The 11,848-nt window shown below is 40.3% G+C and overlaps 1 protein-coding gene across 1 annotated transcript; it reads left to right on the top strand.

Moving 5' to 3' along the window:
* The first annotated feature begins 3,365 nt into the window (after positions 1–3,365).
* cimip2b (ciliary microtubule inner protein 2B) lies at positions 3,366–11,829 on the top strand. The gene is made up of 6 exons (XM_088630481.1): positions 3,366–3,589; positions 5,392–5,615; positions 7,265–7,422; positions 9,026–9,158; positions 9,613–9,834; positions 10,629–11,829. Exons 1-6 carry the CDS (start codon positions 3,522–3,524, stop codon positions 10,715–10,717), a joined length of 894 nt encoding a protein of 297 aa, XP_088486607.1. The 5' UTR covers positions 3,366–3,521; the 3' UTR covers positions 10,718–11,829.
* The last annotated feature ends 19 nt before the right edge of the window (positions 11,830–11,848 follow it).

The following is an 11,848-nucleotide window of genomic DNA, read 5'->3' as shown; positions in this document are numbered from 1 at the left end:
TTCGAGTAGAAAAATAAACGTGAAAAGGTTCTAACCAAGCAAACTGTTCATTCAATGAAGGTATATGAAGGTATAATGAAAACCAGCAGGTAAACAGTATGGGTTCCAGGATAAGGATAGATTAAGACATCACTCTCAAGTACAGTTATATGTACAGTATTTTGATGTACTGGAGTTGAAAGCAGACCACAATCACAAAGTTCAAAACAAGGACTTGTAAATATTTAAAGATTTTAACATGAGATTTAAAGGTATCGTTGGCATAAGGGTTAAGAGGCTGAGCTCAAGATTGGTGGGTTGTGGGTTTGAGTCTGTGATGCAACACTGCTCTTGAACCCTGAGAGAGGTACTGTACCCAATATGCTCCAGTCCACCCAGTGTTTAACTGGAACCAGCTTTTTCCGAGGGTAGACACCGTCATGTAAACCAGGTAAGCCCTGGCCTGAAGAGTAATTTAGGCTGAAATATGGAAATTACCTCATTCCTACCCACATGAAATACAGAAAGGGGCAGACACAAGTGTAATTATGTACAGTACATGACATGTACAGTAAACAGAAATTGCTAAATGCGAGAGATAAAAAACTTCCATGATCACAAAATATGTGGGACAAAACCCGACACTAGCGATGTGCAAAGGCCTGAAAGTTATATATTTAAAAGAAATTAAAAATATTTTTGACTCTTTGGGTCACACAACCCCCCCAAAAAAACAATTAAGAAAAAAATATTTTTAACATCAAAGTTTTGTAAAAGAAGACCCCGTCACATGATATGGTGTTTTCTCTCTAACTGGTCCATGGAACTGTGGATGGTCCCCAGCAATCAACTGCTGAGCAGTTTCATAATGTCACAGCTGGATTCCACTTCACATGTAGCTCACACATTAGTGCTGATTGTGGCTGCAGGGAAGACCATACTGACACATACGATTCATAAGATCTCTCTCATTAGTTTTCCTTCAGCTCATTACAACAGATGTGACTGCCTGGCTCACTTGCATTCCTAATTGATACAAAAGAACCCAATTATAGAACACAGCAGTGCCATCTTCATCTAGCAAGGAAATGAACCACTGCTCATTACTGTAGCCGCATTAATCTGTGTGGGTAAACATAACAATTACCTCTATTTGGAAAATTAAAATGCAGTATACAGTAGCTGATATTTCTGGAATATAACATGCTTTCCATTTTCTGTACTGCATTATAGAAGAACACAGATATTTCATTTAATAATACCTCCTACACTACAGAAGCTCAGCAAATGGCACATACCTGTATCTTTTGCTAGTGTCAGAACAACAAGACGATATACAGTACAGTACAAAATACTATAATGATTGCCTGTTTAAACAAGTTGATTGTGAACAGTTGCAGTTGCTTGAATATGTCAATAAGAACCTTTGATACCCTGTGTTTCTATGCATACTGTAAATCCTAAGTGCTGGAGGGGACTCCAGAGTTGTATTCCTTGTTCTCTACCCAGGTCCTTGGCTTTGTGTTGGCTTGTGTAGCCAGCAGCCATATCACCCTGCAACTCACAACTGGCAACCCACTGAAGCAAAACAGGTGTGAGCCTGGACAGTACCTGGATGGGAGACCTCCTGGGAAAAACTAAGGTTGCTGCTGGAGGGGTGTTAGTGGGGCCAGCAGGGGGCGCTCACCCTGCGGTCCATGTGGGTCCTAATGCCCCAGTATAGTGATGGGGACACTATACTGTAAACAGGTGCCGTCCTTCAGATGAGACGTAAAACCGAGGTCCTGACTCTCTGTGGTCATTAAAAATCCCAAGGTGTTTCTCGAAAAGAGTAGGGGTGTACCCCGGCATCCTGGCGAAATTTCCCCATTGGCCTTTATCAATCATGGCCTCCTAACAATCCCCCTCAATAAATTGGCTTCATTACTCTACTCTCCTCCCCACTAGTAGCTGATGAGTGGTGAGCGTTCTGGCGCACTATAGCTGCCGTCGCATCATCCAGGTGGATGCTGCACACTGGTGGTGGTGGAGGGGAGTCCCCATTACCTGTAAAGTGCTTTGAGTGGAGTGTCCAGAAAAGCGCTATATAAGTGTAAGCAATTATTAATTATTATTATTGTGTAGACTGAGGGTTGGGCCTCCTTGGAAGGGAACAGATCCCTGGTAGAGGTCCAGCTGGGCATTGGCCCTGTGTAGGAAATTCAACCCCAAAATGCAGGTCTTCTATGGGAGCAACAAAGATTAGTCTTTTAAAATAGTGGTGACCCACTTATTTTGACTGCAGATGTTGAACGGTACATGAAAGCCTCCTCTCCTGTAGCTTTGCTGTAGCTTCTAGTCGGTTGGCAGCATCTGGACACCCAGTGAGTAGAAATCAGCATGAATGATAATGAATAAGAATAAGAAGTGCAGAATAAGAAGCTGGAGAAGAGTGTTTGGGCTCACTAAGAGGTTTATTGCCCTTTACTTTGCAGCCAGTGTGTTAGTCAGTGGAGCTAAAGGCCTGAGAGAGAGAGAGGAAAGGGCATTCCTCAGGATGGATACAAAAGGGTAGCAGACAAAGTGTGTGATCTCTTCCCATTTTTATACAGGAGAAAGAGGGAAAATAATAAGTCTTAAGGTGAAAGGGAATACTGTACACATACTTGAAGTATACAGGCAGCAATACTGTATACAGTATTTCAGGTGGGTAGCCACGTCAGCATGCATAGGCTGCAAAGGAACAAGTAATAGGTTTATTCCGTGGAGCCTTCTTCAGATGTTATGCATTCACACCTGAAGAAGGCTCCACGGCCGAAACGTTGTGTTTTCTTCTTTTTTTCATCATGGAATAAACCTTTTACTTGTTCCTGTATACAGAATGTAGTATAGTGAGTAGACATAACGAGAACGAGAGAGTAGGAGGCGGGAATATATGGTGTAAGGGCGTGATTTGTGTAGTTAATAAAATAGTTAAAATAATATAAGATCGGCTCTTTATTAAGATACACAACACAGTATGTTCTGTTACCGAGAAATAATACCGAATTAGAGTACAATGCTTAAATTACACCATTCAAAGAAAATGTATTTTAAAACTCAGTAAAACCTCCTAAATGGCAATTAATACTATGTATGAACAACATTTTTGGGCACTTTGATTTGTCTGATGGATTCAATCCTTATTTCTATAAATCAGACTCCAAATCGATCTCATCACATTGATTTTTACGGCAAAGAAAGAAAAGTTATTATATTAGCTCTTAATCCAAATAAATGTGTCGTTTAAAAAATGTCATCTAAATGATTTTATTACATTTAGCGATTGTATATAATTATCAGAGCTTTGCCGTAAGTTTGGTCAATGCGATGTAGCTCCTCCCCTCGGCACTCACTGAAACTCTATGGAGCAGCTAGCAACCACTTGCAAACATACAGTACATCACTCAAAGAAACTGGTGGATCCCGGAGTAACTCCGACAACTGGGAATTTAGAGAGAGTGACCGCCACTGTAAAGTTTATGCATCCAAAATTTTACTAAGTCGGGCACCGACGAAACACAATGAATAACGAATTTCCTCCCAAACTTAGCACTGTGCTAATGACACCTGACCCGCACTACATACCAGGGTAAGTGCACTGGCGCACATACTGTAATTTATAATTGAATAACATAATAACATAGTTGAGTTTACGAATTTCTCTATTTTTAATTAATTTTGTTCAATGATTCACCATTTTTATTATCCTCATTTGCTGCTGTTGTTTTTGGTAGCTGACGGTTTTACAGTGTGTGGTTTCAGCCACAATGAGAAACTGCTAACCATCTAGTTTTTATCGTTTTAAAGCAAGTTGGTTAAAAATGTTTAAAAATTAGCTGGTAGCGCGATAGAAATGTTTAATTTCACTCAGAAAATCTAAAGGTATTAAAATGTTTGCAAACTGCTGCTAAATTGACATTTATTTAGCCATTACAAAAATCTATGCGTAAGTTCTGTGAATTTAAGCATTACTTGAACTGTACATTAAATATAGTATATACTGTACATATCGCTCTCCATTGTGCTCAGTTTGACCCGTGTGAAAGTGTGACACGGTGTCCTGTGTTAACTGTCGCCCATGGCAACAGGTCACCAAGAATAGTTGGTGGATGCAGGGGGCATTGATATTGTTTTGGTCTTATTTCGCAAAGACGTCTAGTAACAATAAACAAAGATAATTGCATCTTATAGAGTTTGTCAAGGTTAGCAAAGTGCAATAGCAGTCAATATTATGTTACATTTTTTATCACTTCCAATACTTGTCTGTGGTGTAGTGTTAACATTTTCAGCTTTTATGCATTCTAAAACAAAAGTCACCCCGAGTTAATATTATAATATGCAGCAGTTTATTGTTTGGTGAATTATTTATTCAACTGTACAATGTTTTTAATACTAAACCTTTTAAATTTTCATTTTGACTTGACATCAGTGTTGTGCAAACACAATTCAGGGTAGAAATACCCCCTTCTTTGCCATGTATATTTTTGTTTTCCTCCACTGTCTGGAATTACAGACCTGATCTGTGTTGTAAAGAGAAGGAGATTAAAGTAATGTGAAAACAAATGAACTTCTGACCTTGTGCTTTTATCCACATTCTGCTTTACACCACATGAACTTTGCATGTGGAGGACTGTTGAATCCTGGAAAAAGGAAATCAGATTTGAACACCTTTCAGGCCTAATATTACCTCACCAGTAGAGATTTGTGACCTTTTGAGAAGAAAATCCATTTCCCCTGCCCCCCTGACAGTAATTTTCTTGCTCCTAAAAATGGAGGTTCAGCACCTGTCACACCCGACATCCCTCCCTAGAGGGCGCTCCACTGCTCCCGTTATTGTCCTTGTGATTAAGCTCCCCAGGTGTACCCTCTTAGGTGTCTTATTTAAAGACCAGCTCCTCCAGTCCTCGGGGCTCATCATTAGGGTAAAGATATCGTGAGGCCCGCCTAGCACCAGGATACCCTACGTCCGACTCCTGAGGGCACAGGCCTCATCCTCGACACCTCCCGCTTCCTGAGCCCGGGGTCTGGAGGATCTCGCCCCATCACCCTAGGACCTCCATGTTTTGTCTGTTCGTGTTTTCCCCCTTCCCGGGGATTTTAACTTTGTCGCGTCCCAGGATGGATTACTTGCTGCTGGACTCCTGAACTGGGCCCTGACCTGCCTTCAGAACTGTTTGGATTTGGATGCCGTTCTCTGTCTCCCCTGTTCACTGTCTCACAGACTGTCACTATTATTTTGTGCACTATTAAACAGCTGTGTGTTTCCTTTTACCACGCCTTCTGTTTTCTCCGGCTCTTACCGCATTGCATAGGGTCGACTACAAGACCCGGCACGGATCTCAGTCCGTGTCCGTAACAGCACTGTAATCGGACACCGTCCTTTCTGGGCAGGTATGCGGGGTACTGCCCTCAGCTGAAGTACAACGTGGGGAACACGTACGGGAAACTGACGGCCCGACTCCTGACCAGCCCAGATGTTCCTCGCTCGCAGAGACTCGTCCTGCACAGCGGGAGGTTCCCGTCGACAGAGACGGACACGGGCCCCCGAGACGAGATCTGGAGGAGTCGCCAAGGAGACCAGAGACTGCTGGAGAGGATGATCCCTGGATACACAGGTCGCCTTTCTCCTCCAGCCTCTTGTCTCTGACCTTCATTCTAGATTGGAGCAGTAGGCCTCCATGTGCTCTTTCATTGCCTGGGAGTGCTTGCCTGTCCATTTTCCCTCTTTCTCGAACCCTTCATGCACCTTATTCCCACTAGATCTTCTGTGATCCTCGATTTCCTCTTTTCCACCTTAAAACGTCTCCCTTTTCCTTCCTATCTTTTCCCTCTTTCATCTGCACATGTTGATTTTTCACTGGGGCTTTTGGTCCCATTTCATCTTTGGTACCAGTTTGTTTTGGATTTGGCATTGACAACTAAAATGAGAGACTGTGCTCCTTTTTATGCTTTTTAGAAAATCCTTTGAATCACAAACCAAGCAGTTTGAATATTTGTAGACCACACATTTAAACCTGTCAGGGGACTTCAAACAAATACATGCTGACCATGTGAGAATCTGAATCTGGGTTACTGCAGTAAATTGGAAACAACTGGACCTTCCATTTAGTGAGTAATCCCATTTAAAGTGTTGGTTCTGAGGTTAGTGGGTTATGTCATAAATGGAAATAAATCATGTAAAGGTAGAATTAGAGCCATGTGTGTTCTTTGTTATCTGGCACAGCTTTGTTGAAAAGAGTAATAATCCAGGGACACTTGGTTAAACAAATATTTACAGTATTACAATGACAAGAGATATACTATACTACACACCACAAACCATACAACACACACGTTACTCTATGTACAGTATTTATAAACAAGGCGTTTCAGAGGCCTAACATTCTGGTCAACCAGAAAACCCCAGACTGCTACTAAGCATTAAACTCTTATTAGCTACAGAGGCAACATAAGAGATAAGCAGCCTTCTAACTAAATATGATACAAGCTGCATCTAAATCTCTCTCTCTGCACCCCATATGCCATACAACAAATGGGAACCTGTATCCCTATCCATAAAAATGCACCCTAAGCTGGAAATATGTTTCTAACTGAAGTATGTTTTACCCAGGAAACCCAAGTTCCTGAAAAACACAGAATAGCAAGCTCTCTCTAACAAGGTTCAAATACAGTACTTCGCTCCAGTCAGGTTTGGTTTTGATGACCACTCGCCTGGCGCAAGCTTCAAGTCCCCACTCCTCCGGACTCCTCTCTCTTCTCTCTCCTTCTTCCCTGCTTCTTGTTTCTTCCTCTCTCTTCTCTGTGCTCTTTATGTCATCTTATACTGTGTGTTTCTGTGCTGTGCCTTGACAGTCATTAACCCACAACTTACCTAGGTATACAGTACTAAGGTAAGCTTAAGAAAGCTTATTTCTTAAGAAATGTTTATTAACTTGACTAAACTAGCAGGAAACCTACAGTTACACAAGATACAAAAGTTAATTTCCAATTGACACAATTAATTTGACTGTTTCACATATAATAGTGATTTACTAAAGCTTTACAGTTATTGTTTTTTTCTTGCTCACAATGATATTTGATGTTCAAGTCATGCCACTGTAGCATGTGGTCAAATAAAATGAAATGATATGAAAAAGGGCACTGTACAGGTTAACTTTATTCTCTTGCGAAGGAGTGGTTTAATTGTTATTCAGTCTGATCAGAAACAACACAGAAGGCACAAGAATTTTAAAATGCCCTTCTCTTTGTGTTTCTGTGCCTACAGGCTTTGTCCCCAAAAGCCAGAACTACTTCTCCAGGACTTATGCAGAGACGTGTCGAGAAGCGCTTTCCGAGTTTGACAGGGAACAGCGGCTCAGATTCGAGAAGGCAGCGGCGCCTGACTTTACACCAAAACACAGCAGCAGCCTGCCTGAGCGCAAAGTAACTCCTCCCCAGATCGCCAGCCTCATACCAGTCCTACCTTCAGCTGTTAGTTTTAGATGTTGTGGATAAAATGCAGCATGACTTAGCTTAGATTTCCAATGACGTTTCAGTTCGTTTGACTGAGATCTGTACTGGGGCAGGATCAGGTTAATAACCCCTTCAACGTATGACCTGTTTTAAAATGTGGTGGAAAGCACCTTTGGCCTCAATTACTGCAGACAAAATTTATAATCTTTGCAAAGTGTAATTTTGTACATTCTTCCTGGCACATCTGCTCCAGTTAGGCCTCACCATAGATTTTCTATCAGATGCAAAACTTGCCAGAGCAGTTCAGTGTGGTGTGGACCTTGGGCTTCTGGTCCTCGTCCTGCTGAACTGGGAGTTTGTGGTGCCTGGATAACTCTTGAAGATTTCCCTCTAGGATTTGCCTGTACTTTGCATCATCCCTCTCTGTCCTTCTGCCAAGCCTCCCAGTCCCTGCTGATTAGAGAATCCCCGTCGCCCCCTTCTGGCACATCTGCAGGGTATTTCATATGAGATTTGACATGAGTCCTTTTCAGTCAAGGCTTCTTTTGTGGGGGATATGGTCAATGTAAAAACAGAGACCCCCCCCCCCTGTCTTTAAATAAGTACTGCACTGTTGTCTTCATCCCTAACCATTCTTGCTTGGCCAGCCGCTGAGGTGGACAAGAGAGGTGGGCCGATCTGTACTGTACTGTAGGTGGTGTCTGGGTGGATTGAACATGGGAATGCAAATTAGGTGGATTCTTCTGCAATGGAGAATTGTGATTTTCTTGAAAAATATAATTTATATACTAAGCTTTTTTATATTCAATGGTTTGTATAAAGAATGTATTCCAAACTCATATTTTTAAGTGTCCTAATTGTAAACTCAGCAACCAAAATGTGGAAACTACAGTATGCATAGTGGCTGAATATTTTTGCACGGCACTGTGCAAACACACCCACACATATACTGTACATGAGTGTGTCCGTGATGTGCACCAGGTATATCAATCTTTGAAGTTATAGAGTCCCTTATGCCTGTACACAGACGGATCAGTGTAGGTGATGATGATAGCCTTATACCCCACCTTCAGTAAAGTGTAAAATGTAATCTGCCAAAGTCATTTCATGTTGTGCTCAGGAACAGTATTTTATGTTCAACTGCAAATCAGCTTTACACCTTTAACTCCAAAACTCAGCAGGAATGAAATGATCAAAAATAAAAATAAGACCTTATTAGAACTCTGAAAACAGAATTCTGTGTCTAGTGGAATACAATGCAGTAATGTCAGCAAAACCTGCAGTGTTCATTTTGATAATTACTGGTCTGCATAAAAAAAAGGTTATTTTGAGAGTTTATTTCTGTGTAGTACTTCTGCAAAACATGAAGGTCAGGGATGTATACTGTGAATATTGAATATTGTGCAAGGCATTGTACATATTTATCACTATGAGTTTTATCCCTTTATTGTTCTTCAGTTTAACAAGATCTCTTCTCAAATTAATGATTGTGTTTATTGAAAACCATCCACAAAAAAATAAAGAATTTAAGAAATTAACCAACAGTGAATTATGTCTGGATGTCTATCCACAGCTCCCTCGCTATAACACCGCTCTGGCACCCATTTCCAAAGAGGCATCTCCGTATCTCTCCCCAGAAGCCTGGCATCCACATGGCTCCCCGTATTTCATGGACAATGAAAACCCCCACAAGTATTTCATCTCAGGTAAAAGACCTTCTCTAATAAAACCAGTTAGTGTGTGATGCAAATCATCACATATCCTACAGTACATACTGTACTTCCCTTTCTTAGGAGTTTAGAAGTGGAATGTCACATGCCACAGGCAATTTGTATAGATGTTAAAAAAGAAGACCCAAGATACAGAGTCCCTTGATGCACCACATGTAACTTGTTTCTGACCGCTATCAAGGTGGTACTGTTATCGCTTAGCAACAGATCGGCTGGATGCTGTAATGCAGACTGAAGCCAGACATGCAGCATTATGCTGTATAATATGATGGATGGCAGCCTTTCATGGAATGCAGTTTTTATATGGAGCAAAAAAAGACTTCCTCAGAAATAATATATTATTTAGTAATTAAGTCTTAAGATTTCTTTGAACTCGAGGGACTCTGCTGCAAACTGCACTCTCAGTGTTGGACTGTGTTTTTCCACACAGGCTTCACTGGATACGTCCCGAAAGCTCGTTTCCTCATGGGCACCGGCTATCCGATAACCACCAACAAGGCCCTTATCCAGTTCAATCAGGAGATAAACAAGAGTGACCCTGGTACATTCCCACTTCCAGGGGAACCCAGAGTGGGATACAGTCTTCCTCCGATCTCCACGATCTACCCATCAAACCTGGGTCTCTTGCCCTCCTACACTGGTCACGTGCCCGGTGAGTGAATCACATCATCGGCATGTAGGATCCCCAGGCATCAGGGACTGCCCAAGGGCGATTGTGAACAGCCACATCCCTGTAGATTGTGATCTGCGGAGTCAAAAAAGGCTACAGAATATCTCAACAGCGTTTACCTTAGATGCTGTAGGGAGAAAGTTGCAATGTTCCACAACTTGCAGGGTTTTAAAAACAATCTGCTTTTTAGGTAAACAAAAATGCAAATACACACAGGAAGGGTGAGCTTTCAAAACCAGTTTAAAAGTATGAGGAGCAAATGTCAGTTTTTCACATCATGTAAAGATAGTTGGAGGGATATATCCTTTTATAACTGAGACTTTTACAAGCATGGATACGTAACAGTAAGTTGTAGTGTATTAGTAAAAAATAGTAACAGTACTGTATATAAACAGATCAAATTTGACTTAATAGTATAGCATGTAAAATACATATTGGGAACTATTAGGTATTTTGGTCAAGCATTTACAATTCAAACTAAACTGAATGTTTGGGGATGTTATGCTTTCAGGTACAGTTTGGAAAGCACTGTACAGTATGTCTACAAGTTATAGAAACTGGAGGTGGTGTTCCAATCAAGTAGCTGCTGTATAGAAGGCAAATCTTGAATCTATCTAGACATCATAACATAGAGTTAATATAGAATAGCCCATTGTGTTTATTTACTGAACACAATTAGTTGTGTTTAATAAAAGTATGAATCAGGTACACCAGCTTCATAATTTTTTTTTGTATTTCTGAAGACTCATGGTTTTCTGCATCTTCTTTCACTACAGGGTACAGGTTCCAGTATGGCCATACCTTTGGACATCTCACCCACAATTCCCTGGGTCTCAGCACTGTTCAGAAACAGATGGCAGCTTAGTGAAGACCAGCCCTGAAGTGGTAACCTCTTCACATTGTCAGTGAAATACAGGGATAAAACAATCAACTCCTGATTCCTGCAGTGATTCAGTGAAAAAGAGGAATGATTTATTTTACACTCAGGTCTTTTTCAATTGTTTTAAAGTCTCTGAGTTCTCTTTAGAAATAGAGTAGAGATTTGAAATGGATGAAGTTTCCAGCATGTGAACAGCATTTAATCAGGTCTGAAAATTAGGCTGCTACAGTCTGTTTTAAGCTGTTTACTCTTTAGATGAGCCAGATCACAGCACAAATGATTTCCATGGGCGGGGGTCAGCTTTATTAACTTCATTTGAAATGTCAATTTCTTCTACTTATCTGATCAGTAAAAAATCAAAGGTGCAATATTTAAAAAAAACCTACTGTTATTTCAGATTGATATATATTGATCTTCATGTGGTGGATTTGATTGAATTTGATGTTTTATACCATTACAGTGTTCCATTCTAATGCACTGAACAGTGAATAAATTATATTGATAAAGCCCCAAACACTCAATGAAACACTCACAAAAGTATCTGGTATTCTGTTAAAATTCTTTTATGCCCCTTCTGTACAAATATGGCTGTTTCCTTCCTGCTGTGAAATGTTATGGACATTTGTTTAGCCACTTTGCACTTTAAAGCAATATTAATAACACTCGATTATCTGTTTGACCTTACTCATGATAAATATTGTGTCCTTAATGAAATGTATTGAAAATATTTAAAGGCCTTTTTAAATATGATCTTTACAGCTCTCTGTATAAAAAGTGCCATTTTATTTCACTTTCTTTTTAGTCTGGTTTCCAGTTTATTCTGCACAAGTACGTATGTATAAAATAATTCTATAATGCATAATGTAACTCTTATTCTGTAAAAATATAAGATCTTAACTCTGTGGTTCTTTGTTAGGATCATCTGTGAAATATGAAAACCCACAGTACCTTGGGAACGTCTCATTTCACTTTATTTGAATAGGAAAAAATATCCATTTCCTATTTTTTCATTATATGAATTTTTTTTCATTATATGCTTTCCAATGCTGTTCTAAGATGAAGATCAATTAAAAAATATACATTTTTGTCCATTTTAACTCCAAAGAAGCAACAGGG

Source organism: Lepisosteus platostomus, chromosome 4 (assembly GCF_059453375.1).
Source record: "Lepisosteus platostomus isolate fLepPlt1 chromosome 4, fLepPlt1.hap1, whole genome shotgun sequence".
NCBI lineage: Eukaryota > Metazoa > Chordata > Actinopteri > Semionotiformes > Lepisosteidae > Lepisosteus > Lepisosteus platostomus.
The sequence above is the reverse complement of the archived record's forward strand: the minus strand, read 5'-3'. Positions and strand labels throughout refer to the sequence as shown.